The following is a 27,894-nucleotide window of genomic DNA, read 5'->3' as shown; positions in this document are numbered from 1 at the left end:
TGGCTGAAGCTCTTAATTGTTGAATGGTCTTACCATAACCAAAGTTAAAAAATTCAAAGTAGGAAAAATAATAAATAACCAAACTCATATACTGAAAAAGCGGCATACTTTTTTCTCGTCAACCATAACTACAAGTTCACGAGGCCATGTTACGAAGTTGTCCATTGCTTGATTTAAGGACTCTATTTTACCCTTCACAGGAATTGGTATAGGTAAATTTTCTCCCATGACAATGTCAATCAGAATTTTAACAGTTAAACATGACACATCATCATCGAATGTTGTGTTTTTGTGTTCTTTGCTCTAAATCCAATCGGTTGTCCATGTTCATTATAATCAATGGTCAATCATTGCCCAGATGTTCTTATTTGTGTCAACTCAGACATTGTAGTTGGGCCACGTGGAATACTTATTCTGCTATGCTTTTGTGGGATCATATTTATATCATCCTCGCTGCTACTTGCTGAATTTTCCATGTCAATCTGGAAAAAAAAATACTCACACAAAAAACATATAATCTTAATATTTAAATACATATAACCATAGTAAATGACGTACTATGTTTAATACATCATTTATCAACCCATCTACCCTCACAATCATTTCTAATATATGTAGATGTTGTATCATTAATCTCAATAGATGTATCAACATTGGGCATTCTTTGCATACTTCCATAACCACACTCTTGTAGAATATCTCCTATTTCTTCATAAAAATCATCCTCAATTGTTTGTTGTGGAGATGTTAAAACAATTGACCAACCCGAATTTGCGGGGTCTTTTACATAGAAGACTTGTTTTGCTTGGAAGGCCAAAATAAATGGGTTTGATTTATGTCCAATACGATTGAGGTCCACAATAGTAAACCCAAACTCGTCTGTTTTGACTCCAATTCTATTCTCAACCCAATTACATTTGAATAAAATAAATGATAATCCATGATAGTCAAGCTCCCATATTTCTTGTATTACACCATAAAAGGTCATATTTGACATGATGGGGCTTTTGTCCATAGCACTAGAGACTTGCATTGTGGTAGCCGTTATACTAACTCCACTATTTTGAACCCTCCTAACATCATCGCGATTCTTTGTGTGATAGTAGTAACCATTGACCACATAACCAGAATATTTTGCCACAGTTGGATAAGATCCATTAGCTATCCATCTTAAAGAAGGCGATATGGAATTTTTGGGAACTTTGAGAGCTAGTGAAACCTACTATATATTTTATAATATTTTAGTAGTTAACATTTAATTATACATCAAATAGTAGGTCTCTAGAGATTACTCGTGTGGACAACCACCGACTGAATGTACGATTATGTTCTTCTTGAAGCCACTTTCTACTTTTATTTTTATCCGAATTGAGTTTAGACAAAATATCCATATGTTGCCTATTATAAATGACAAAGTTAGTAGATTATCGAATAATCAAGTAACCTAAAACGAGAATAAGATGGAGATCTACATACTCAGCGTAAGGAAGCACATCATTTACATTTTGAGTGACAAAAAGATGAGCTTGATCCAACTCATCCTTACTCGGTCTGATAAAAGAAGCAGCTGACAATGCTCGAGATATGCCATCTTCTTCCCTTTTGGTAAATAAGTGGATGAAGTTTTCTCTCCACAAATTGGACATGCATGATATCCTTTAACCGTACAACCACACAAGTTACCATACGTAGGAAAATCATTAATGGTCCATAATAAAACAGCTTTAAGCATGAAACGTTGTTCTTCATATGCATCGTAACATTCTACCCCATCTTTCCAAAGTTTTTTCAAATCATCTACTAACGGAGCTAAATAAAAATCTATGCCATTTCCCGGTTGTTTAGGACCAGATATTAATGCAGTCAATATAAAAAAAATTTGCTTCATGCACAACCATGGAGGTAGATTGTACGTCACTGACATCACTGGTCAACAACTATATATACTACTAAGATCTCCATGTGGATTTACCCCATTTCTCGAAAGAGCAAGACGAAGATTTCTAGGTTCTGACCCAAACTCTGGCCACAAATTGTCTATTTTTTTTTCCACGATAGGACATCTTTAGGATGTTTTAATAAACCATCTATTTCTTTTTTTTTTTTTAGCATGCTACGTCAATAAACTTATTGTTTCTTTGCTTCGAAACATTCTTTCAAATCTTGGAATTGGGGAGAAATACTACATGACTTTTAATGGGATATTCTTAGCCATTTCCTTTAAATTTTTTGAAGCTTCCATCTTAACGTACCATAAATGGGGCATACATTTGCATTAGAGAGTTCTTTTCTAAACAAGCAATAATCGTTGCTACATGCACGAATCTTCTCGTACTTCATTCCAAGAGTACCCAACATCTTTTTTGCTTCATAAGTAGATGTTGGAATTTCATTAAGACTAGGTAATATGTCATAAATTAATTCCAACAACTCAGTGAAACTCTTATCGCTCCATCCAAATTTAGCTTTCAAATTATGTAATTTTATCAATGTAGATATTTGGAAAAAGTTCTACAATTTGGGTACAATGGTTTCTTTGCATCATCTAATAATTCTTCAAAATTATCGGATTTTTCACTAAAATAGTTATTGTATGCAACCTCAAACATTCCAATTGTGTCATCAACATCAACATCATCCTCATCAACTTTGTCTCTTTCACTAGTAGATAACTTTGATCTATACCATTAAACAATTAGTGATTTCTTATTTTGTTCACATTTAGAGTCTTTGCATTCACACACTTCAAACATAGATCACTCATGACATTCGGTATATTTGAATGTTGTTGACCATTTTTAATAAACATCTTGACCCCTAAACCATACCCAGTTGACATTCTATTCATTTTCATCCATGACTTATCCATGATTGTAAAATATGCAACTTAATCTACAAAAAAGAAAAACAATAACAAGGAAAAATTTAAAAGCATACAATTATGATTGTAAAATATGCAACATCAACAAATTTAAAGAAGCTTAATCATTGGAACAAACATAAAATTAATGAAATTCTCAACTTTTTATATATGTATATATAATTTAGCCCATTAAGTATTGTCATTTTTGTTTTTTTATCTTATATTTATTCATGTACCTTATGTTTCCTTATTCTCCAAATTATGTAAAAGCCAAGCGAATAAGTATTATTTATCGATTAATATTATTCTTCTTGTTTACGCCACTTCCTGTACCGTTGCTATTTCTTTCTATAAACCAAATGAATCCCCTTTCAAATATTCAAAACAAAGCAAAAGGGCACAAACTTCATCTTCTTCTCAAGTTCTTATTTTATTTACTCGTCTCTTTGATGATCCTATAAATATCATTAACAAGATCTCCACTACACAACACCATTGTATTCCATTTTCTTCACCACCTTTTCTCTCAAACATAACCAAAAATATTTCAAATAACTCCTAAATAACACTTGAACCACACCAATCAATAATCAACAAATTTCAAGACTACCAACCAAGTATATATTCTTCAACTAATTTAATTCCAATATTTCAAAATTTCAATAAGCTTAATCACTAAAATAAAAATAAAATGAATTAAATAACTTTAAATTACTAAATTGAAAATTCAAATGAAAATAAAATTATACCTTTCCAAGCAAACAACTTAAACAACCCACAAACTTGAAGAGATCCGAACCGAAGCTCGAAAATTGGAACATCGGCGAGCACCAGACCTTTGCAAACAGAGTTAAGACGGAAGATCTGACAAACGGCAAGCTGGCCACGATGCCGGCGACCCACCTCTAAGACCGAAACCACCGAAAGCCCATGCGCCGACGACAAACCGAAAGCCCTCCGATCTGAAAAATCGAAAGCCCATGCGCCAACGAAGAACACTACAAGAAAGCCCACGCGAACAACCGAACAACCCACGCGCTAGCAAAGAACATTCTGGGAAAGTCACGCGCCGACGAAAACCAATCGAAAATGATCGAAGAACACACATGATGATGATCCACCACTGGAAGAAGCCCACAATGACGGAGATCTAAGGAAAACCGGTGACGACAACCCACGAGAACACCCACGCGCCGACGAAAACTAACCGAAAACCCATGAATACTGGTGACGACAACCCACAAACTGATGTGCATGACCAAGCTGAGAGCACCGGTGACGACAACCTCCATTTTTTTCTTTCTTTTTATTTTTTTTTCTTTTTTTCTTTTTCTATTTTTTCTATTTTTTTTCTTTTCAATTTTCCTTCCTTTTTCTTTCTTTCTTTCGTTTTCCTTTTTGTTTTCTTTTTTTTCTTTTTTTTTTTGATCTTTTCTATTTCGTTTTCTTTTTTTTTTTTTCCTTACAAAACGAAAGCCGCATTTGAATTTTGGAGATGAAGCGAAGCCGCACTTGAATTTCAGAGATGAAGCGAAGCCGCACTTGACTTTCGAAGATGAAGCGAAGCCGTACTTGACTTTCGGAGATGAAGCGAAGCCGTACTTGAATTTCGGAGATGAAGCGAAGCCACACTTGACTTTCGGTAATGAAGCGAAGCCGCACTTGACTTTTGGAGATGAAGCGAAACCGCACTTGACTTGTGGAGATAAAGCGAAGCCGCACCAGACTTGTGGAGATAAAGCGAAGCCATGCCAGATTGTGGAGATGAAGCGAAGCCACGCCAGACTTGTGGAGATGAAGCAAAGCCAGGCCAGACTTGTAGAGATGAAGCAAAGCGATGCCAAACTTATGAAGATGAAGCGAGCCACACACCAGACTTTGGAGATAAAGTGAAACTACGCCAAAATTTTATAGATGAAGCGATTGTCGCGCCATCAGTTTGGAGACGAAGCGAAGCCATGCCACGACTTTGAAGATGAAGCGAACCATGCTAGACTTTGGAGATGAAGCGAAGTTGGGTCATGATTTTGTAGACTGAGTCATTGAAGATGGAGCCGAGCCCTGCACACTGACCATTGAACTTGAAGATGAAGCGGAGCCATGCATATTGACCTTGAGCTTGAAGATGGAGCGGAGCCATGCATACCGACCTTGAACTTAAAGACGGAGCGGAGCCATGCACACAGACCTTGAACTAAAAGATGGAAGTGGATCCATGCACATCAATCTTAAACTTGAAGATGGAAGCAGTGCCATGCACATCAATCTTGAACTTGAAAATGGAAGTGGGGTCATGCACGCTAATCTTGAACTTGAAGATGGAGCAGCATTGATGGAGCCTCTGAACTTGAAGATGGAGAAGCATCAACGAGACCTTCACATTTGAGTTTGACAAAGCATCGCCAAATCCTCCGCATTTGAGTTTGACGAAACATCGGCGAATCCTCTGCACTTAAGCTTGAAGAATCGGTGAACCCTCCACATTTGAGCTTGAAGCATCGGTGAATCCTCTGCACTTGAGTTTGATGAAGCATCAATGAATCTTCACATTGAGCTCGACTTCGCGACTTTGAGCATGAAGATGGCATTACAAAACCTCCAGACTTGAGCATTCGACGAAGTCTCTGAACTTGAAGATGGAGGAGCATCCAAGTTTGATTTTTAAGAGGAAGCGAAGCACATTCCAAGTGTGTGCCTTTTATTTACTGTGTTAGCTCCTTACGAGGGATAAACATCTTCAATTCATTGTGTTGCCCCCAATAGGGATGAACATCTTCAATCTGGAGTGTCATTCTTTAACGGAGATGATCAACATCAATTTTTTAGTATCATACTTAGGTGGTGTGGTACCTTTTCTAATAGACTAAACTTAAATTTCTTTAAGTTGCCTTCGTACCCTTAAATAAATGGATCAAACCATGACGTAGTTCAAGGATTTTTTTTTATTGGACTGAACTTGAAATTTCTTTCAAGCTGCCTACGTACCCTTCATAATGATAGGGATCAAGTCATAATGTAGTTCAAAAAGAATGTTTTTTTTTATGCGCAACTGAATTTAAATTTCTTTAAGTTGCCTACATACCCTTTATAATGATATGGATCAAGTCATAACATAGTTCGTAAAGAATGTTTTTTTTTATGTACGATTGAACTTAAATTTCTTTAAGTTGCCTACGTACTCTTTATAATGACAGGGATCAAGTTGTAACGTAGTTCGTACAAAGTTTTTTTTTTTTTGGGGGTCGTTCACATTTTAAGCTCATGCAGACTAGGAACATCATGCAGTTTAGGCTCTTGCGATGAGGAGCTTCAGAAGCTCTTATTTCATCATGGTTTTGATCATTCTTTTCATTTGTAGGATTCGTCAATATGATGGGTTTTGGCTTCACTATCAAGGAACCTTCTGTACTTATGTCAACAAAAAATTTCCTCTTCATGCGTGAAGGGACACGACTGTGAATTTTTTCGTCGTTATTTTCTTCATGGAATGACGTCGCCTTCAAGATTTTCATCCTTCCTTTATGTTGATCACTTGTTGTCTTGAGACAGTCAAAAGAAGATGCTGAAAGTCGGTCTTTCTTTGATGTGGATATACTTAGCCTTTTGAAGGCTGAAGTTCGAGTAGAAGTAGTCGTTGGACATTGGTCTTCTTCTCCTACTGTGGCCATACTTAATCTTTGAAAGACTGAAGATCGAGCACTTGAAAGCTTGATACGATCGAAGACAGAAGTTCTTTGCTTCATTTCTTCTGAGTTGTTGACTTCTTTAGCAGTTATATGATTGTTATCGACTTCCACTATGCCAATAGTGTGACATGCAATAACTTATGATACTTTCTCCGGATGATTATTGAGAAAGCTTCTTAAGAGAAATTCCGTCAAAGTTGCTGGCCGTCAGAATTGAGGGAAGTCCTTGTCTTCTTTCTTAGCAGGCTTAGGCTTCCATGTCATCTTTTTGCCTTTCTTTTTATGAGTCTTGTTCCTTCTTCTATAGATTCGATAGGAACGCAACTCTTTTTGGGTGGAGTTTGGCTGTCTTCTTTTTCGATGAGTCACAACTATCCACCCTTCGTTGTCATCTCCAACGAGCTCATCTTTATTTTTGGAATTTTCTATTTAAATCTCTTGCTAGAACCAAACAACTATAGGCTCGAAGGCTCCGAACTGGATCAAGCTTTGTCTTTAAGCATGGGACACAAACAGTGTTAGAACACTTGAAGTTGCGGCTACTGTAGCGTGATTTGTCTGAACTATTTCATCCAACTCTAACTCAATCTTCTTCTCACGAGCCAACTTCAGAATTCGTTCCTTCAGCACAAAGCACCTTTCAACTAGGTGACTAATGACCTGATGATACTTGCAGTAGTTAGGATCATCTATTTTTCCTGCTTGTTCTGGCCACTTACATTCTGATAGTTGAATAAGTTTCTTCTCTAGCGGTTGCTCCAACATATCTGCCACATCAGAGTCAGGGAATGGATAAACCTTCTCTTGTCTTTCTTTAAGAGTTGGACAACGCTTCTCGCCCTCATTGTGCCTTCTTTCAAATTTTGTTTGTTTCCCTTTGGAGGAAAATTTCTGCGGGGTCACATGAACGACCATAGATTCTTTTGTGGCACTATCCACAATCTTTTCAATGCCCTTGGATTCATTCTTGTATTTTTTTTCCCTTCTGGGACTAGGAAATCTTTAATTCTCCTGTTGACGATGCTCAACTCCATATCATGAGTGCGTGTTGCCAACTTCTAAAATTTACGAGGTTTTATCCCTTGTAGGATGTATAGAAGCTCTTAATGCATGCCTTGAGTGCACATTTCCACTTCAGATAATTCAGTGAGTCTATATTTGCAATCCATACTCAATGCTCTCCATTGGTTGATGTAATCGATGTCTGCCTCTCCCTTCCACTTTTTGGTGTTCGTTAGCTCCATCATACTAACAGTGCGCCTTGTACTGTAGAAGTAGTTCAGGAACTCCTTTTCTAGTTATTCCCAACTGTCAATCACTTCTGGCTTTAAATCATTATACCAATCGAAAGTATTTCCTTTCAAGGTACGGACGAACTGTTTGACTAGCTGGTCTCCTCTAGTTCCTGCATTTTCGCAGGTTTTAATTAAGTTTGCAATATGTTGTTTTGGATTGCCCTTTTCATCAAACTGCTGAAACTTTGGAGATTGATACCTAGCTGGCATTCTCAGGTTGCCGATTCTTTTGGTGTACGGCTTGGAGTAGATAAATGAGGACTGTGATGGTCTTCCGTACTGAGCCCTTATGGAGTTTGTAATCACATCCTGCAGCTGTTGAACTGACAAGGTAGTAACAAAGGTAGATTGTTACAGCTAGTCTTCCTGCAAGACAGTCTTTCTTTTGTCATTGGCTTTTCTAGTTGGAGATTGACTCGACTCAGCGGTTTCTCAAGCTTGTATTTGATCTCTTAAAGCAGCGATTTCATGATCTCGCTCTTCAACAGTTTTCATTAGGAAATTTATCTTCCTTTCCATCTTTGCCATGGCTGACTCAGCCATTACATCAGTCACTATGATAGATACTACATCAAAGTACAATTCTTTATCTGATGGATCAGTAGCAGAAACATAGCCGTCGAACAAGGGATTTTCTCTAATAACGATCCCGCCTTTAGTAGATTCTATTAGTTGTTTCGTGATGACAGAGCTTATGTAAGTATCGCTTGCGACGATAGTTTTGTATACAACTTTCTTTGGTGCCATTTGTAGGTTTATTGACCTAGATGACAAGAGAGAGATGAGAGGTAGAGATGTCCCACTGGGCGTGCCAATTTGTTCACACGAGATTTCAAGAGAAATTTATTTCGTGGAACTTGAACTTTGTATTTGTATTAATTTTGTGGAAAGTGAGTATAATCTCTAATACATAGTATTTTGATGCTTTCAAAAATAAACTATAATCTTTAAGTTGGTTGATCTTCTTGAACGATCGGCCTTTGGGCTTGTTGATTTTCTTGGATGATCGGCCTTTGAGCTTGTTGATCGTCTTGGAGGATCGACTTTTGGGTTTGATGATCTTCTTAGATGATCGTCCTTGGGCTTGTTGATATTTTTGGAGGATCGGCCTTTGGGCTTGTTATTCTTCTTGGATGATCAGCCTTTGGGCTTGTTGATCTTCTTGAACGATCAACCTTTGGGCTTGTTGATCTTCTTGGATGATCGGCCTTTGGGGTTGATGATCTTCTTGGACGACCAACGGGCTTATTGATCTTCTTGGACGATCGGCGATCAGCCTTTAGACTTGTTGATCTTCTTAGATGATCGACCTTTGTTCTTGGATAAATTTGTTCGCACGAGATTTCAATAGAAATTTATTTCATGGAACTTGAACTTTGTATTGGTATTGATGTTGAGGTTGGTTTGATGCGATGTAGTTCGATCTCTAGTACTTGATCCTCTGATTCTCTCTCGGTTGGGTGGATGTGCTTGACTTGAAGAAGAAAAACACCGAATGTTCTTGAAGTAAAAGTCTTGAAAGAGTGTTTGTGTCTTCAAGGGTCTTTTGTCTTCTAAGAGTGCAGCTTCAGGAGTCTTGGGAGTCTTCTGCTTGTTGATGAATTCTCTCTGGGATCTCTGAAGGTAGAATTACTTGTATCTTCAAAGGACTTCAGTCTTCAGAATGCTTGTATCTTCGAAGGACTTCAGTCTTCAGGTGTGGTCAACTTCATGAGTCAAGGAGTCTTCTGATTGTAGAGAATTCCCTATAAGCTCTCTGGAGTATAGAATTGCTGACCTCTCCAAATGAAAAGAGCTTCTCTATTTATAGAGTTCACAGGTGGGCTTGGGCTCGGTTGATCCATGGGTCTGGCATTTGGGCCCAATTAGTTGTACTTGGGCTTAGTTGGTTCATGGTCTGGCCTTTGGGCCCAATTAATCGGATTTAGACATGATTTGACATTTGGGTCAAATTCAGCCTATTTTTGGACTTAGTTGGATTTTGAACCAAATAATAATATCAAATTAGGCCAAATTAATCTTAATTGATTCAATGGTCATGATAAAAACACATGGTGTCATTGAAATTTGTCTTCAACTTCAATTCCGGACATATGTCAACTCTTAATTGACCCAAATTTAATGATTTGGAATTTCGTCATTAATTTAGTAAATGACGTGGAAACTTGTGATTAATCCAAAATTTCTCATTCAACATGGTGATGTACACCGTCTGACAAAAGGAAAAATCATAACTATCATATATTGTATTCCTTAATTTTAGAAATATATATCATATTAGTTAATAAATAAAATAATATATCATTAAATGAAAATCCAATTTTAGTGATGATATATAATATAATTAATGTTTATTTAAAAAAATAAAATCTACAAAGAATCAATACTATGTTCGGATTGATTTTCTTTATTATTTTAATCATAAAATAATTCAAAAATCAAATATGAGAGAGATTAACCAAAAAATTTAAATTGTCCCAAATTTACGCAGAAATCTAGTTATAGAATATACTTAAAGTTTAGGACGTTTGGGAACTATTGTTTGTGAGGTAGGTCAATTCTCTAAATGATCTTTCTTAAACCAAAGTTCTTCTATGCAAGAACAACACTATATAACTTGTAGACTTTGTATTTGTGTCCATGGTTTGGGTTTTAGTTTTTGTAGACCTTATATTTGGGTTTTGAATTCATTTTTTGTATTAGATTTTGTGCTTAGATACCTTTTAATATTATTGATTTTTGGGAGGGGCATAGTTATTTGTTTTGAAATTAAATAAGGGATTGATTTTATGCATTTAGACATTTTTGAAGTGAAAAATAGGTTTAAATATTTTTCAAATATGCATTTTAAAATTAAACATTTGTCTAATCACCTCTTTAAAATTTTAATTTAATAATCCTCGATTAATAAAAAAGCGCTTCATAAAGAGGAAAAAAAAGGGAAGAGATACAACAAAAAAATGAAGGAATATGAGGACAAAATAAGAATTGTTGGAAGATTTAATTGCAAAAAGAGAATGTAAAATTGAATAGAAAAAAATGTAGAATGTAAAATTACATGAAAAAATAATGTACGAAAGATACATATAATACTATGAAAAGAGGTGATTGTGAGGGCAAATAGATAGAAATTTTGTACGGTTGGCCCAAAATCAATGGCCCAAATGAAATTTGGCCTCTCTCGAATATTTTCAATGGGTTGTTTTGAGATTTGAGCATGTTAGCATAATTACATTGGATAAACCCTAGGATCATTATGTCAGATTATCAAGAATAACATACCAGATTCCATTGATGGCAATTATAAGATGACTATTGTCTTCCTCAGCCAAAACTCTGAATACTCTGAATGCCCTAAGTGAGATCTCTCTTTAGATGGGGATCAGATGGGATTCAAGAAAAACTTGAGTGCGTATTGTTTTGGTATATTGGGGACCATTGCCCTAAGCTCTCTTTAAATACTAGTTCAATTATGGTTTCATTAAACCCTAATTAACTATGAATGGGCTTCTATCCATTAAGTCCACTCAATTAGGAATCTAGGGCCTTAATTAATTAGATCACATAATATGACCCAATCTAATAACCCACTGTGATAAATTATTAATCCACATGCATAGCCCATACTTTAATTAAATATATTATTATTTAAATATGTCTACCAATCTCCCACTTGGGCTATGTCTGTGTACCTGATATAATTAAATCACATAAACTTTAAGCACGCATAAACAGATTATTTCAATAATAGAATTTCTCTTTAGTTCAATCTAGTCCATCTCCTGTATTAGTACGGAATCAAGGTGACTTTCGTCACTATCCTTGTAACTAAACCTTCCTTAATCACCAATTCTAATACATTCAATGACATAGATCAAGTATGGATAGATAACATGGAAACTACATGCAAAGTGATTTAGATCATGCCTGTTTCCAATTGGTCCAAATTCCTTAGTGAGAACATCCTTTAAAAAACTTTATCCTAAACTGCATGCATGATAAACAAGTTCAGATAATAAAACATAAACCATCAATTTTATTCTATATAGAAAATAAACAAAATAAGGTCAAGAACATCCACAATAACAAATTCTCACTAAACCATGGAATTAGAAAAGTGACTAACACCCATGTGTGTAACATGCTCATGAAAAACTGTAGGTGGTAAACCTTTAGTTAATGAATCTGCCACCATAGAGTTTGTTCCTATATATTCTATAAAAAATTGACCATTTTGAACTCAACCAGAAACTTCATGTCTACATGCTTTGACTTCTATTGCTTCTATTGTTGTTGGAATACATCACTACCGACTTATTGTCACAAAATAATTTTAGCAGTTTTTTTATGCCAACCACTATTCGCAACTCAGTGACAAAATTTCGCAACCATATTCCATGATTGGATGCCTCATAACATGCTATAAACTTTGCAGCCATGGTAAAAGAAGTCGTAAGTATTTATTTAATATTTTTTCAAGATACAACTCCTCCGGTCAATATGAAGATATCGCCTGAAGTGGATCGCAAAGTGTCTTGGCATCCAGCATAATCAGAATCATAATACCTAATGATCTCCAAAAATTCTAATCTCCGATAAGTGAGCATATAATCTTTTATTCTCTGTAAATACCTCATAACCCGTTTGGCTACTTTCCAATGATTCATCCTCAGGTTACTCAAATATCTGCCTACCTCCAACTATGAACGCAATATCTAGACCCGTACATATTTAAATGTACATTAGACTTCCAATAGCCGATGCATAGGGAACCTTCTGCATCTCCTTAGTCTCGAATGTGGTTTTGGGGCATTGACCTAAATGAATGAAATTTATCACCTTTAGCGACTGGAGTATCTCCTGGTGCACAATTTTTCATGCCAAATCTACTCAAAATCTTTTTAATGTAGTTCTTTTGTGACAATCTCAAAATACCTTGAGAACGATCTCGCAGTATTTTCAATTCCTAATATAAAAGAAGCATCACCAAGATCCATCTCAAAATTCTTTTTGAGAAATCTCTTAGTGTCATGCAATAAACCTACATCATTACTTGCTATGAGTATGTCATCGACATATAACATTAGAAAGATTGATTTACTCCCACTAAACTTGTGATATACACAATCTTCCACTATATTCACCTCAAAACAAAGGAGGTTATCATTTCGTGGAATTTGTGATACCATTGATGAGAGACTTACTTGAGACCGTAGATAGATTTCTTCAATTTGCACACCATAAACTTTGAATTACCAGACATAAAGTTTTTTGGTTGCACCATATAAATCGTCACATCAATGTTCCCATTGAGAAATACAGTTTTTACATCCATTTGATGTAGCTCTAAATCAAAGTGAGTGCAATCACTGACTAACGTTCTGAAGTTCTAGGTCTTAACGCTCTCCACCTGAGCGAACCGACCAAAGGGACTTGACTTATTCACCGAGTCCATGTCAGAGACAGCGGGGCAGTCGTTACTCAATCATCCTCAGTGGAAGAAAGCTATGATAGAAGAAATGGAGGCTGCCCTTGACACTCTCAGTTAGGAGAATGTTATTTTGCTAGGAAGACAAGCTACTAGTGCCATGATTACCCTAAAAGAGTCTTTCCATGAAACCAAAGTGAAAGTCTCTTTGTAATCAATGCTTTCCTTTTGAGTAAAACCCTTTGCCATAAGTTGAGCTTCATGTCTTTCGATATTGCCATGTGAATCCCTTTTAGTTTTAAATATCCATTTACAACCTAATGGGTTTCACTCCTGATGGCAATTCAACAAGTTCCCAAACGTCATTGTCTTTCATGGATTTTATTTCCTCTTCTATAGCGTTTATCCACTTTTGAGAGTTAGAACTCTGTAGAGCTTGTTGGAAGTTGATTAGATCATCTTCCATTACGCCCACATCATCCTAATGTTCTTGAAGAAACATAATATAATCATCTGGAATTGCACTTCTTCTCTCTCTAGTACATCTCCTTAGTGGCACTTCTTGAGGTTGTTGAATTTAAACGTCAGGTTCAATAATGGGGACTTCAATGTTGTCTTGTTCTATTATTGGTTCAATAGTGAAATCAGGAATTGGAGCTTTAACATCATTTATAACTACATAAGGAAAAGAAACTAATTCCTCTTCAAAGACAACTTTCCTTAAGTTATCTTCTCTCCCAAATTCAACATCCTTAAGGAATCTAGAATTTCCCGTCTCAAACAATGGTCTAAAAGTGGGATCATAAAATTGAAATCCTGAAAGCACTCAAAATACCAAACAAAATAGCAGCTAATAGTTATTGAGTCTAATTTTCTTTCATTAGGCTTGTAAGGCCTAGCCTCAGCTGAAGAACCCCAGATGTGAAGATGCTTAATACTAGGCTTCTTTCCTGTCCACAGCATATAAGGGGTTTTAGCTACTACTTTACTAGGTACCCTATTAAGAATATGTGTTGCAGTCTTTAGTGCCTCAACCCAGAGGGATTCTGTTAGAGAAAAATGACTAATCATACTTCTTACCATATCCTTGAGTGTTTTGTTTGGCCTTTCCGCTACACCATTCATATTAGGTTTGCTCGCAAAGTGTATTGCGGGACGATTCTATATTCCTTTAGGTATTTGGCAAAGGGCCCTAGACGTTGTTCACCTGATCCATCATATCTATCGTAGTGTTCACCACCATAATCAGATTTGACAACCTTAATTTTCTTTCCAAGTTGAAGCTCAACTTCAGCTTTGGAAGACTTGAAAACGTCCAAAGATTGAGACTTCTCATGAATAAAATATAGGTACCCATATCTTGAATAGTCATCTATGAACGTAATAAAATATTGTTGTCCATTCCAAGAAGCCACAGGGAATTGACCACAAATGTCTATATGTATTAGTTCTAAGACGTCTGAGCAACTGTTGGCACCTAATTTTCTTATGTTTGTCTGTTTTTTCTTAATACAGTCCGTACAAACGTGGAAGTTACTTAAATTAAGGGAATCAAGAATTTCATCTAACACAAATCTCTTAATTCTCTATTTAGAGATGTGACCTAAACGCTTGTGTCATAACATAGCAGAATTCTCATTTAATTTACGCTTTGTACCACATGAATTAGATAACAGGATCTTGTTAAATGAAGCAAAAGAATCAAACATATATAGATTATCAATTAAAGAACCGATACTTATAAGCTTGGAATCTTGAAAAAGACTAACTTTATTATTTTCAAAAGAATAAGAAAAACCAAAATTTTCCAAACTAGAAATAAAAACTAAATTCGTCTAAATGAGGGTACAATAAAAATCTCATTCATATCCAAATAATAACCAGTTTTTAAAAGTAATCTAAAATTTCCAATAGCTTCAAGTGGAATTGTTTTGCCATCATCCACATAGATGAATCTTTCGCATCACTTGGCGGTCGACTCCATAGGCAACCCTACATCGATATACTTATGTGAGTAGTAGCACCAGAATCTATCCACTAAGTATCTGTAGGTACAAAAGCTAAAATAACTTCAGAACAAACCAAAGTAAGAAGTTTACCCTTCTTTACACGCTACTTGGCATACTCGGGACAATCTTTCTTAAAGTGACCTTTCTTTTTGCAGAAAAAACAAGGATTTTCAGTAGCCTGTTTCTTGCTCTTATTCTACTGAGATGTCCCTTCTGCAGCACCCGTAGATTTCCTTTTCTTTTTATCACAAGAGTTGATAACTTGTAGAAATACAAGTTATTTATACTGTTTTCTTTAGATATTGCGGCAAAAAGAAAGGAAAGTTACGTCGATAGTATACAAATTGACTAAGAAATATGAAAATTACGAAGTGTCGTGAATACACCCACTAACACCATTGCGATGGCGAGATAGATTGTTTTAGTTTCTGTTTTGCAGGAAATAAGTGACCGCATGCGTTCATGGCTCGAAGACAAGATAAACAACGCATCTATGTCGCATTGCGCCCATCAATCAAGAATGAAAAGATGATCAACGCAATGACGGCATATGCGATAATTGATCTTGAGCTTAGCGATCAATGCAATTTCAACCGCATGTGGTAATAAAAAACAACACTGCATGCGGCGATAAATCGAAGATGTGAAGAGCAACGCATTTGCGGAAGATTCTGACAAGTGTACAGCTTTTAGTTGTGCATTTCTGACGGATTGATTGCGTAACAGAAGGAATTTTTCATTCTGCCATTTCAGAAACTACCATAACTATACAGTGGAGACCACAAATTCAAAGAGTCAAGGTCTCGCCTATAAATAGCTTCTTCAAATTCACTGAAAGGCATACATGTATACATAGAGACGTGCATATTTTGAAACTGAGAGAGAGACTGGTCTGAAGCAACTGTCCAGAGTAGATCCAGGAGAACGATGAGACAAGGCCGAGAGGTGAGTCTTCGAGCAGAGAATTCTTCCGATTCCTGTAGTTGAAGCTCTGTGCAAAGGTCAATTTTGCCGGGAAAGCAAGCCTGAGAGGGAAGCTTTCCTCTCCACCACATCCACACGCTGGAAAGCACAAATCTCCGATCGGGATCTGTGTCAAGACGTGACACTCTTTCCGTATTTGTTTCTATCCTTTATTTCATCTTCTGTGATTCTTCATTCGCAACATGTATCAAATGCTTAATTTTAGAATTAAATGTTGTTATCGTCACCATTATATCTCTCTGTTTCTTTCCATACATTCATAATCCATTTTCTCCATGATGTGTTCTTAATCTTCGGGGTAAATAGCAAGAATTAAACGAGTGAGTTAAATTGTGTTAAGGAATTAATTAAGTTTAGCTAAAGCATGCTCGATGGCATCTTCACCTGTGAGAGTAGAAGTGAAGATGCTATTCCGCCTATCGAGAGAAGGTTGGAAGATTGCGTTAACTAAAGTGAGAAGTATTTTCAGATATGGAAATAACCTTGTGTTCATCACGTTCATCCCTGTTTCACCATAGAGATATGGGAAAGCGGCCGATCACCGAGAGGTGTACGCCAAGGGAAAGTGGAACCTTAGTTGCGTCCTTAATGCAATTGACAAACTTGCGATGTTTTTACTCTTTACTCTTTCTCTTTATGCTTCATTCATAAGACTTGCCATCGCATACATCGATTCATTTGTACAACTTCACAGTCAATTCTCGACCTCAGTATCATGTATCGTGTAACTTGTATCGTGTATCATAGTAGCTTAGGATTTTACTTTGTCAACGCATTTTTACTTTAATCGCAATTTGTATTTCTGTATAAACCCACATTCTTTATTCATTGTTAAAATCGTCGCATGTATCACATAAGTATCGCATTAACGAAAACAATCCCCGTGTTCGACTTCGGATCATTCTGAGAAATTTGCGTTGGAATTATACTTGGTTTCAGCGCAAGGAAACTTGTGACACGCACTACTACATCGCATATCATTATTAACGCATATACTTAAAATGTGGTATCGCATAAAAATTTCTTTATCGCAAAACACTTGAGTGCATATTTAGCACATCATTCATTTCATTCACGAACCATGCATTAGAGTTAGATAAAGATAAAAAGATTAAATTTATCGTTACAAGTTTATGGTGCCGTTGTCGGGGACATGAGCTTGTATCATCCATTCATACATCAGTAGTGTACAAAAGCGATGCAACAACATAGCATAACACTCCATTCGTATCCTTACAAGAGTCAGTTGCAGAATGAGCGCTTTCTGTTCTTTCTCTCTTAATCCTATCTTCTTATTGCACATATTGTGAGATAAGCTCATTAATACTCCATTTATCCTTATGAGTATTATAGCTTATCTTAAGCTGAGTGAATTGTGTAAGAAGAGAGATAAGTACCAGATGTATGAGTAAATTTTCATTTATCTCGATATCAAGTACCTTTAATTTACCTGTGAGATTGGATATTTCCATAATGTACTCCCTTATGTTTCCATTGCCCTTATACCTCATAGAAGTTAAAGAAGTTTAAAGACTACTTGCTTTCCCTTTTTTTTTTTTTTTTTCATTTTTAGCAAAATATTTCTCAATTTGAGCAAGAAACTTATTGGCATTTTCACTTTCCATGATTGAATTCTGAAAAGACTCTGGAATGGAGTGCTTAATGATTATCAGACACGTGCGATTTGATTGTTTCCGCTCTTCTATATTAACGGTATTTAGTTTTTTAGTAGAAGTGAGTTTATTGATCCTTAATGCAAGGTTCAAATCTATACACCCGATAAGTATCTCTAAGCTTTTCTTCCAAATCTTGAAGTTCAATCCATTCAACTTAGGGATTAAACTCAGATTTTCAGATATTTGAGTAAGACCAACTGAAACAATAAACAACGAAATATATACTCACAATTAAAATATAAACAAAATAATTTTACATATGTGGTGGGCTCCCTTAACAATATACCTAGCACAACATTGATGTTCAGCCTTTGGGCAAAAACACCAATTGTGAATGGTACTCTAAATGTAATAATCAAAGTACTGATAATAAACTCTGTAAAAAAATAGCCTTTCTTTGGACCGACTATTTGCCATAAAGCAATCTTATCATTTTCACATACTCATTACCACATGCATGGCAAAATAATTATCTTCCGTTGGGCCAATAATTACCCACATAAATTTATGAATATGCACATATTATATTTCATAATAAAATTAATCTAGATAACAGAGATTACTTTGGTAATATATTATTTGACCAATTCAATCTAAAATATAAGACACAATAATATAAAAATATTATTGTACAAAAATAATGGGAAAAGAACACCAAATAGTCTTGACCAAAATTCACACAATAATTGCATATACACAATACAATTAAAGCAACATAAATATGTGAATATCCCCAAATATCATTTATCAAATTTAAATTTAAATTCACAAATTTATCAATAAAAAACTAAGAACTCTTTTTAAGAATTTCACCAAATTATTAATCAAGAAAACTTAGAAATGCAGACAAGAAATTCAATCAGCATTTAATCCAAATAGTTGACAAATTCAATATTGTGAAATTATTAAAAAAAAATAAATTCATTGAATTCAATAAGTTTTTTTAACCTTAAAAAAATCACCAATTTCCAAAATTATCAATCACAATTGAGTTTTAGAAACTCATATTCATCAATTAAATATTAACATAACTTTTCAGTTAAAAAAACAGCGACAACATTAACTTTTCATTATCAATCAAATTTAAAATCGAATTAATAAAGTCATCCATTAAGAATTAAAGAATAAAAAAATGATAATTAAAACCAAGAACTGCCAGCAAGACTTTAATTGGTAATTGATCGATATCTTCGTCCGATGGCAACTCCAGTCAGTCATTGACTGAAAGTCTAGTCTTGATAGGCAAAACTTGCAGTGGCAAGAGATCCAACTCCTTCAATCGGTCTTTAATCTTTTCTAGTAGATTTCATCACAATGGTAGACTTTTGTCAAGAATGTTCAACTGAACACCCTCAATTTTGACAATAATAGAACTAAGTTTTTTTAAAAAAAAAACTTTAAAAAACCACCGTTCAATCAAAATAATCAACCCAAAAAAAAAAATCCACTTTAATTCATCACCACATCATTCATAATCAATGATGGGTATGCCAAATACCATCGACAAGAACATGGATTGTAAGAACACATATTGCTGGAAAAAAAATGACTGCAAAGATTTCCAACCTACCGTCGTTGAGATTTACAACGTTGCTATAGTAAGTTGACCGATTTTTTTTAATCCTTTAAATTCTTTACAAAAACCAAAATTTAATCAACAATACCAATAGAAAACGCATAAAACCAACAATCCAACATGAAATTCATACTCTAATACCACTTGTTAACATAATTACTTTAGATCTATATAGAATAGATAAATCCTAGGATCATTCATGCCAAATTGTCAAAAATAACATACCGGATTCCATTGCAAAACTGATGGCAATTATAAGGCGGCTATTGACTTCCTCAACCAAAACTCCGAATGCCCTAAATGAGATCTCTCTCTAGATGGGATTCAAGAAATACTTGAGTGTGTTTATTTTGGTATATTAGGGACCATAGCCCTAACTCTCTTTATATACTAGTTCAATTATGGTTCCCATTAAACCCTAATTAGCTATGAATGCGCTTCTATCCATTAACTTCATAATCAATTAGGAATCTATGGCCCTAATTAATTAGATCACATAATATGACCCAATCAAATAACCCAATATGATAAATTATTAATCCACATGCATAGCTCATACTTTAATTAAACATATTATTATTTAAATATGTCTAAGAGAGTATGAATTAACTTAGCCAAACTCATGTTTGGTTGATAATTTTTATCTCGTTTGATAACCATTTGGTTTCTTGTTTTTGGATTATGAAAATTAAACTTATAATTCTACTTCTATTGGTTTCTTAGTCTTGTTATCTACTTTTTGAGAATATTCTAAGAACCAAGTCAAATTTGAAAGATAAAAAAATAAATTTAAATCTCGTTTTGATTTTTAGAATTTAGGTAAGAACTAAATGATTAATCAGAAACGATGACAATCACGTAAAGAAGTAAAAAAAAAAATGAATTTTGATTCCTTCTCTTAGTGAATGAATGGGTTGAATGGATGACTTATCGCCCAAAATGAAGGATTTACTCCTTTATATGGAGAATTTTGAGGGACCTTGGTATGAACTTAAGCTTTATTGACTTTTGGAATCAACTTTTGAGCTTGAATTGATTTCAACTTAATCTAAATCTTTTTAAGAGGCTTAGGTTATTTTATTTTGCCAAGCTAAATTAGAAACATATGTTATAATATAATTGGATTAGCTGACGTCATCCAATGGATCAAGACTTAAGGCAAGTGTTATTTGATTTACAAAATTTTCACGTTATTTTACTTAATATCTTAGACCCAATAAATTGTGTTAATTCAGAATATTCTATGAGTTTAAATAGTCTAGTTATAGAGTATTGAGACAGAATTTGAGCAATTGAATTTGAAGGAGGTGAAAATACCAAAATGCCTTTGTTCAAAACATCTCAAATTCTCAATACTCATATTCATGTTCCACAATGCTTGCAAACAGAATCAAGCATCACGACGCTTTAGATCGAAATTCATAATGCTTGCAAACAGAAGTCGAGCATTGTGATTAGAGATGTTTACGGGATGGGAAGAAGTCGGGGATGCCATCCCCGACCCCACTCCCCATTTCATTCCTCATCCCGTGAAATTTCCCACGGGAATTGGGGTAGGGATTCCCCGCGAGAAATTCGCGAGGGTCAGATTCCCTACGGTAAATTTTTTCGTTATTTGTAAAAGGTCAATTAATTTAAATCACTAATATAAACAAATTGTAATTAAATAATCAACTTTAACACTAAATTGGTTATTATGGTTAATTTTACGTGACAATTTGAATTTAAAGATAAATTATCCAAATTTTGGTCTAAAAAAAACTAATTAAATCTTTTAGTAAAAAGAAATAAATATAAATCAAATTATTCACATGTATAATCTAAATTTAAATATTTAATTTAAATATATTCCTTATCTTTTGTAATAAATAATCAAATTTGAAATTTAAATATAATATTTATATAATAATAATAATAACGACATAACATTAGATAACTATAGAAGCTAATCGGAGTGGGGACGAGGAATGGAAGGGAGGGAGACTGAGAATACATATCCCGTTCCCGTTTACGAGGCGAGGCCCATCCGCGTAAAAAAATTGGACAGCTCTTGATTGGAAGAATCAAGCTCTGCTCTCGTGAAAAAAATGGATATCTCTAGTTGCCACTCTGTTGATGGGAAGAATTAGAACAGTGTCGCATACCATATACAATGACGGCATAAATGCGGCACAGAGATTGGACTCCAATCCAACCTCGCAGATGCACTTAGCCCCAAGAGTGAGGTGCATCCACCACCTAAATAACATACGAAACTCTTCCCTTCAACTTAAACAAATTCATGCCCAATTGATTACCAGTGGCTTCAAACCCCCCTCCCCTTACGCCAAATTAATCACCCATTTCTGCAACAAATCTTCCCCAGAAGCCATCGCCTACGCCCATTTGATATTCCGGCACTACCAACACCCTCCAAATCTCTTCCTCTTCAACACTCTCATAAGATGCGCTCCACCTCAACATTCCATCTCCATTTTTGCCTCTTGGGTCTCCAACCCCCACTTCGAATTCGACAATTTCACTTTCATTTTCGTGCTCGGAGCTTGCGCGCGAGCCCCATCGGTGTCTACGTTAATGATCGGCAAGCAAATTCATACTCTTATTCTCAAACGCGGGATTGTTTCCAACATTACGGTTCAGACTACGATGATACATTTTTATGCGATTAATAAAAATGTGGGTACTGCGCGGAAGGTGTTTGATGAAATGTCTGTCAGAAATAGTGTTACCTGGAACGCGATGATTGCAGGGTATTGCTCGCAATGTGCTCACAAGTATGCCCGAGATGCGTTGGAATTGTTTCGGGGGATGTTGGTTGAATCAACGAATTCTGAGGTGAAACCAACGGATACTACAATGGTTTGCCTTCTTTCAGCTGCATCTCAACTGGGTATGCTTGAAACCGGCGCTTGTGTTCATGCATATATCGAGAAGACAATTGATTCCCCTGAAAACGATCTGTTTATTGGCACCGGTTTGGTTAATATGTATTCAAAATGCGGATGTCTTAACAGTGCTTCATCAGTTTTTAAGCAGATGAAGCAGAGGAACGTTTTGACGTGGACAGCCATGGCGACAGGACTGGCCGTTCATGGAAGGGGTAAAGAAGCATTGGAGCTATTGGATGCAATGGGAACTCATGGTGTAAAGCCAAACGCAGTAACTTTCACAAGTCTGCTTTCTGCTTGCTGTCATGGAGGGCTTATTGAAGAGGGGCTCCATTTGTTTCACGTCATGGAGAGGAAGTTTGGGGTTGTGCCTCAAATGCAGCATTATGGCTGCATTGTTGATCTTCTTGGGCGCTCTGGGCACTTGAGAGAGGCATATGAGTTGATACTTGGAATGCCAATGGAATCTGATGGTGTTTTATGGAGGAGTTTGCTGAGTTCTTGTATGGTCCATGGTAATGTTGAAATGGGAGAGAGGGTGGGTAAGTTGCTTGTGGAGAGACAGGGAGGGGAGAGTTTTGATGATGAGCGGTGTGTTGGAAGTGAGGACTTTGTAGCTTTGTCAAATGTTTATGCTTCTGCTGAAAGGTGGGAGGATGTGGAGGCTGTAAGAGAGGAGATGAAGATCAAAGGGATTGAAAATAAAGCTGGGTGTAGTTCAGTTCAAACTACGGGTTCTCAAGGCTTGGAAGCCTTATAGGTATTGTTCTCAACTACCTGTTTCTTTGGTGTTTGTAGGAAGCGTAAACTAAACAAAGAAAACATAACATTAGTATAATTTTCAAAAAATTGAAAAGAAATTAAAGGTTAAATTACAATTTTAGTCCTAAACTTTCATATTTCTACATACATTGGTCTCTTGAACTTAAAGAATGTCAAATAGGTCCTTCAATTTTTAATTTTATCTAATAAAACCCTCACATAGTCAACATTTTTTTTAACATGAGTGAATCTATTAAACATAAAATTGAATTTTGTATCTTATAGAAAATTAAAATTTCAATTTTGTGTCCGATAAATACACATATATATCAATGAGAAATCTTTTGTGTCCAATAGGTTCATGAGTTTTGAAAAATATCAAATAAGTCAAAGACATATTAGACATAAAATTGAGAGCTTAAAGATTTATTCAACAGAAAATTAGTTTAAAAACTTATTAGACACAAAATTAAAAAGTACAAAAACCTATTATTAATTTTTAAAATTCAGGAATTTATTTGCCTAAATTTAAAAGTTTGAAGACTAAACTTGTAATTTAAATTGTTGCCAAAGAGAGCTTTCTTGGAGTTTGTTATAAGCTTATAGCTTATAGAGCTGAAAATTATTTAATTCATAAACACTTTACGGTCTAAAAAGAACACTTTTATTTTATGTTGTCTAAAGCGACTTAAAGAATCCTAAACATTTGAAAGTATTTTTGTGGGAAACACTGTGCCAAAGTGCTTAGAAAACTAGTAAACCATTCTTTGAATGCCATCTCATACTAAAGTATGTTTCATTTAAAATTGGAAAGCTGTTCATGTAAAGAATATTACAGTGTCTCTTTCATACACTTGGAACAATATCGTCACAACTGTTGCTGCTGATCTCCCTTTCCTGATGGATGACAGGCGCTTGAACTCCCCCGGATGCGCTTCTGAAGATGCTCCAAGCTCGCCACTCGCTGCAAGGAAGCTGTTCGTGCCATCTTGTTCCTTGACGCAGTTGCCATGTCCGGAGAATTCTTCTGAATATTTGCAGAAGAAATGTCGGCAATATGGTTGTTAGGTGCATCTGTTGATACCTCTGAGGGGCTTCCTTCAAAGGATTGCATGCTAATTGAGGATACGTCCGACATGGCATGGAACATAGATTTCGTACCAGTGATTCGCTTTACAGCTTCTTCAGCCATCTGTACCTGGAAATGGGATCATTGGCATTGTCGTATCAAGAGAGAACAAAAGAAGATAAGGCTTTAGCTTTATATTGTTGTCTCAACTCCCCGCAAATCAGAGTCAGCTATTTACATACCTTTGCTCTCAAAGTTTCAAGGTCAGCTTTCAGAACTCTGTTATTAACAGCTGCTTCATTGTACTTTTGGCTTATATCACCGAAACGCTTTAGCAATGTTGAATTTTCAACTCTTAATTCAGCAACCTATCAATAATGAATCGTGTCGGCTTATCACTGGTCGATTATATATATAAATTCAGAGACAAAGATAAGTTAGAAGATCACCTGTGTCTCGAGCTCTGTCAAATGTGCTTGCTTTCTCTTTCTCGAGCGTCTAGCTGATTCTCTATTAGAAAGCATTCTGATATAAACAACTGCGTTAGCGTACAATTTTTCAAAGTTCATTTAGTCCCCACATCCACAACTATTATGTATATTTAGTCTTAAATCTCTAAACTTTGCATTATGTTCTTATGTAGTCCTAACTGATAGCATTATGAGCTAAACGACAAAGTAATCACATGTTTGGAAGTGATTTTAAAATTGTTACAATAACTTTTGTCATTTTAAATGAATAAAAATGTTTTTATTCATTTAAAATCAATTTTGGTAGTATGAAAAATGGGTTTAAAAGTGTAAAATTGAAACTTGAATTGATTTCGAGTAAATGTGTGTTTCGGAGTGATTTTAAACATGAAAAAAGTTATTTTAACCATTTCAAAATTTTATTTACTTAACAAGGTTAAGGGTAGAAAATGCATTATTGGAAGATTTTTAATCTAGCAACTAAATAGATGCTACTTTCAAAATTTATGGACTAAACTTATAATTTAACCGAAATGCTATCAATGTTACCTTCTAACACGTTTAGCAGATGCAGGATCCATTTGCTCATTCATATCATTTTCTCCTTCAGCATCATCATCTTCATCAGTCTGCTCTCTTGATGATGATATATTTGCTGAGCTGACCAGAATTCCAGCCTTTTTTGGCACAGAAGGTGAGAAAGAAATTCCTAAAGGTTCATTAATATCATTATCTTGTGACCATAATTCATTCTAAACTCCTGAACTAAATAGAACATTTTCTGGCAACTATTATTTGAGAAAGGTTCTTAAAATTGTTGAACTAACATTTGATGTTAAATTTCGAGGTAATAACTTAGTGAAGATGTTCAAAAAAGTAGATTTTAGTGTTTTTAAAGTAGATATTATATTCAACTTCTAATATGTTTGGAATTCTTCCTTTCATGTTCTCATCATTTTAAAAGTTCTTATTCTTATTCCTATCATGGTGTTTCTAATAATATTGCCTGTGTATTTATATGTGTGGTTTTGGAATTTGAACCTAACTAACAAAGCTACGTTTAGATCGGAGATATTAAACCAAGACAAGTATAGCTCAACTGACATACAAGTCTCTTAAAAACTACGAGAATTGTGGTTTGAATTCTCTATCCCTAATTGTACTAGAAAGAAAATAAAAGGATGGAAGGTAATTAAGAACTCAAACATAAAAATATTTAAGGGAAAAGGAAAAGAAATAAAAAACCCCAATTAATTGGTCTTTATTCTTTATCATGATGATTAAATAAATTTCTTTTTTCAGGGAAAAAAAGATTATCATTGATATTCTGATATAAAGTTCTATTTTTCAAAACTAATATAAACTCATTTTAATAAAAAAAACTTTAATATATAAACTAAAAGGTTAAGCAAATAATGTTGAGTTTTTTTTTCTTCCCTTTTTTAGAATAGATGCTATATTAAATATTGTGTTCATGTTTCCAAATTATTTTAATTTTAAAAGTAAACATGTCAATATAAGTATAATTTAGCGGTTAAGGATTTTCTTTATCTTCTAACGAGTCATAAAATATATACTCCATATTTATGTGGTAGTATTCTTGTAGAAAGAAAGAGTAAGGTAAGGTGGATAACAAACTAATGTGAACATAATTCAACTGACATGAACTTATACTATCAACTTCGAAATCTGAACTTCAATCCCTTATTTCGTGTATTTTCAAAAATAAATAAATAAATAAAGGGGGTAACAATGTAGAAGTGCAAACCTTTTGGAGGGAATTGTGATGGCAAGTGTGAGGCACTGGCTTGAGACTCACTTTGAGCTAAAGTGGAACTTGCACAAGAATCTTGAGTCTTCATAAAAGATCCCTATTGTCACATGAACCAAGGATAATACAAACCCAACTTTACTCAACTTCGAAAATAAAATTACATTATAATCATAGTTAATGTGCAAAAATTTAGTTAAGAGATTCTTTCATGCACATGTAAAAAAAACAATATACGTCAATCGAATTCATGTATATATATATTGACATGAAAAAATTTCACTTAAGTATTGGTATTACGAAAAATAATTGTGAATCTAAAATCTAAGGACCTCAAATATACGAATTCTCCATTCCATATAGCTAGGGTTGGCAACGGGGCCTAGCCGGGGCGGGGGGATTTCCCATCCCCGCGAGGGGTATTTCCCCCCATTCCGCACTTGCCCCCGCCAATTGAAGGCGGGGACAGGGATGAGGATTCTCTGTTGGGGAACGGGCACTCGCGGGGACCCATCCCCGACTTTTTTTTTTAATATATATAAATATAAAAATATTTGTAATTTTATATTTATAAAAATATTAGGATACCCTCCAGTCTCCGTCCCATATTCGACCGGGGACCCGGTTAGGATCCCCTGATCAAACCGGGGATCGGGGACCCGACCCTGCGGGAATTTTGTCAACCCTACATATAGCATTAAAACTTAAAGAAACAAAAATCTAGAATACCTAACCAAAAAAAAAAAAAAAAAAAAAAAAATCAAAGCTTCATTAGTAACCATTTTGTTTGTGTTTTGCCACTTTTGAAACTCGTGCTTGTTATTTCACAAATTTTGTCTTATAATTTTTCATAATTTTTAAGTATCATTTGATTTATTGGTCGAATTAAAAAAAAAACGCAAAGTTTAATTTTTTCCTTTTATAGTTTTCACAAATTGGCATGGTTTTGATGGTATTCATAAGTTAAAATTAAAGATTATAAAAATCATATAGTTATGGCTTAAATTATTAGAGTAAAGAGTTAGCAAATTGTAGGGTTTAATCATAAAAGGAGTTGTTAAGTAAATGATATAAAATACAGTTTTTTTTTTAACCAAAATAAGTATTATCTACTACTGGTTATTATTTTTTTTATTTAACTTTTTTTTTTCAACAACTCCAATTATACACTTTTTTTAATATAAAAAAAAAAAAAAAAAATCACCCCTCAATTGAGATTTGAGATGTCAATTTGAAAATTTCACATATATTTAACAATTTTATATGTATCCATTGTACTAGAGGTAGATAAAATATTCTTATTTCATATGATCAACAATATTATGATATACTTTATCATATATCAAATTGTAGTTTAGAGTTTATTGTGGATGTATGATGATTGGTTTAGAGCATTTGTATGTGCCACTAATCATAA

The 27,894-nt window shown here is 34.8% G+C and overlaps 2 protein-coding genes and 1 long non-coding RNA gene across 4 annotated transcripts in view; 2 read left to right on the top strand and 1 right to left on the bottom strand.

Annotated features, from left to right (window-relative positions):
• Positions 1 to 21,478: 21,478 nt before the first annotated feature.
• Positions 21,479 to 24,215, top strand: LOC120069809 (pentatricopeptide repeat-containing protein At3g18970). Of its 2 annotated transcripts, none has more exons than XM_039021626.1 (2): positions 21,479 to 23,165; positions 24,006 to 24,138. In XM_039021626.1, the coding sequence occupies exon 1, from the start codon at positions 21,633 to 21,635 to the stop codon at positions 23,163 to 23,165; it is 1,533 nt and encodes a 510-aa protein (XP_038877554.1). In that variant the 5' UTR covers positions 21,479 to 21,632; the 3' UTR covers positions 24,006 to 24,138. The 2 variants fall into 2 exon arrangements, with proteins under 2 accessions (XP_038877554.1, XP_038877553.1); XM_039021625.1 differs by having other exon boundaries at positions 21,482 to 23,165; positions 24,079 to 24,215.
• LOC120069811 (light-inducible protein CPRF2-like) overlaps positions 23,818 to 27,894 on the bottom strand; it is a 6,445-nt gene continuing 2,368 nt past the window's right edge. The window contains exons 2-6 of the mRNA XM_039021627.1: positions 26,475 to 26,577; positions 25,256 to 25,415; positions 24,686 to 24,761; positions 24,479 to 24,604; positions 23,818 to 24,365 (exon numbers count right to left, since the gene is read on the bottom strand). Of these exons, the coding sequence (XP_038877555.1) occupies positions 24,036 to 24,365; positions 24,479 to 24,604; positions 24,686 to 24,761; positions 25,256 to 25,415; positions 26,475 to 26,577 (795 nt within the window). The 3' untranslated portion in view covers positions 23,818 to 24,035. The remainder of the gene's footprint in view (positions 24,366 to 24,478; positions 24,605 to 24,685; positions 24,762 to 25,255; positions 25,416 to 26,474; positions 26,578 to 27,894) is intronic.
• LOC120069812 lies at positions 24,364 to 25,686 on the top strand. Its single transcript, XR_005479699.1, has 2 exons — positions 24,364 to 24,499; positions 25,275 to 25,686. It is a non-coding gene; the product is annotated as an uncharacterized LOC120069812 (long non-coding RNA).

The sequence above is a fragment of the Benincasa hispida genome, unplaced genomic scaffold, assembly GCF_009727055.1.
Source record: "Benincasa hispida cultivar B227 unplaced genomic scaffold, ASM972705v1 Contig613, whole genome shotgun sequence".
NCBI classification, from domain to species: domain Eukaryota; kingdom Viridiplantae; phylum Streptophyta; class Magnoliopsida; order Cucurbitales; family Cucurbitaceae; genus Benincasa; species Benincasa hispida.
The sequence above is the reverse complement of the archived record's forward strand: the minus strand, read 5'-3'. Positions and strand labels throughout refer to the sequence as shown.

Excerpts from the sequence above, each read along its gene's own strand:
- LOC120069809 (XM_039021625.1), top strand. The coding sequence starts at position 21,633 with ATGGGAAGAATTAGAACAGTGTCGCATACCATATACAATGACGGCATA.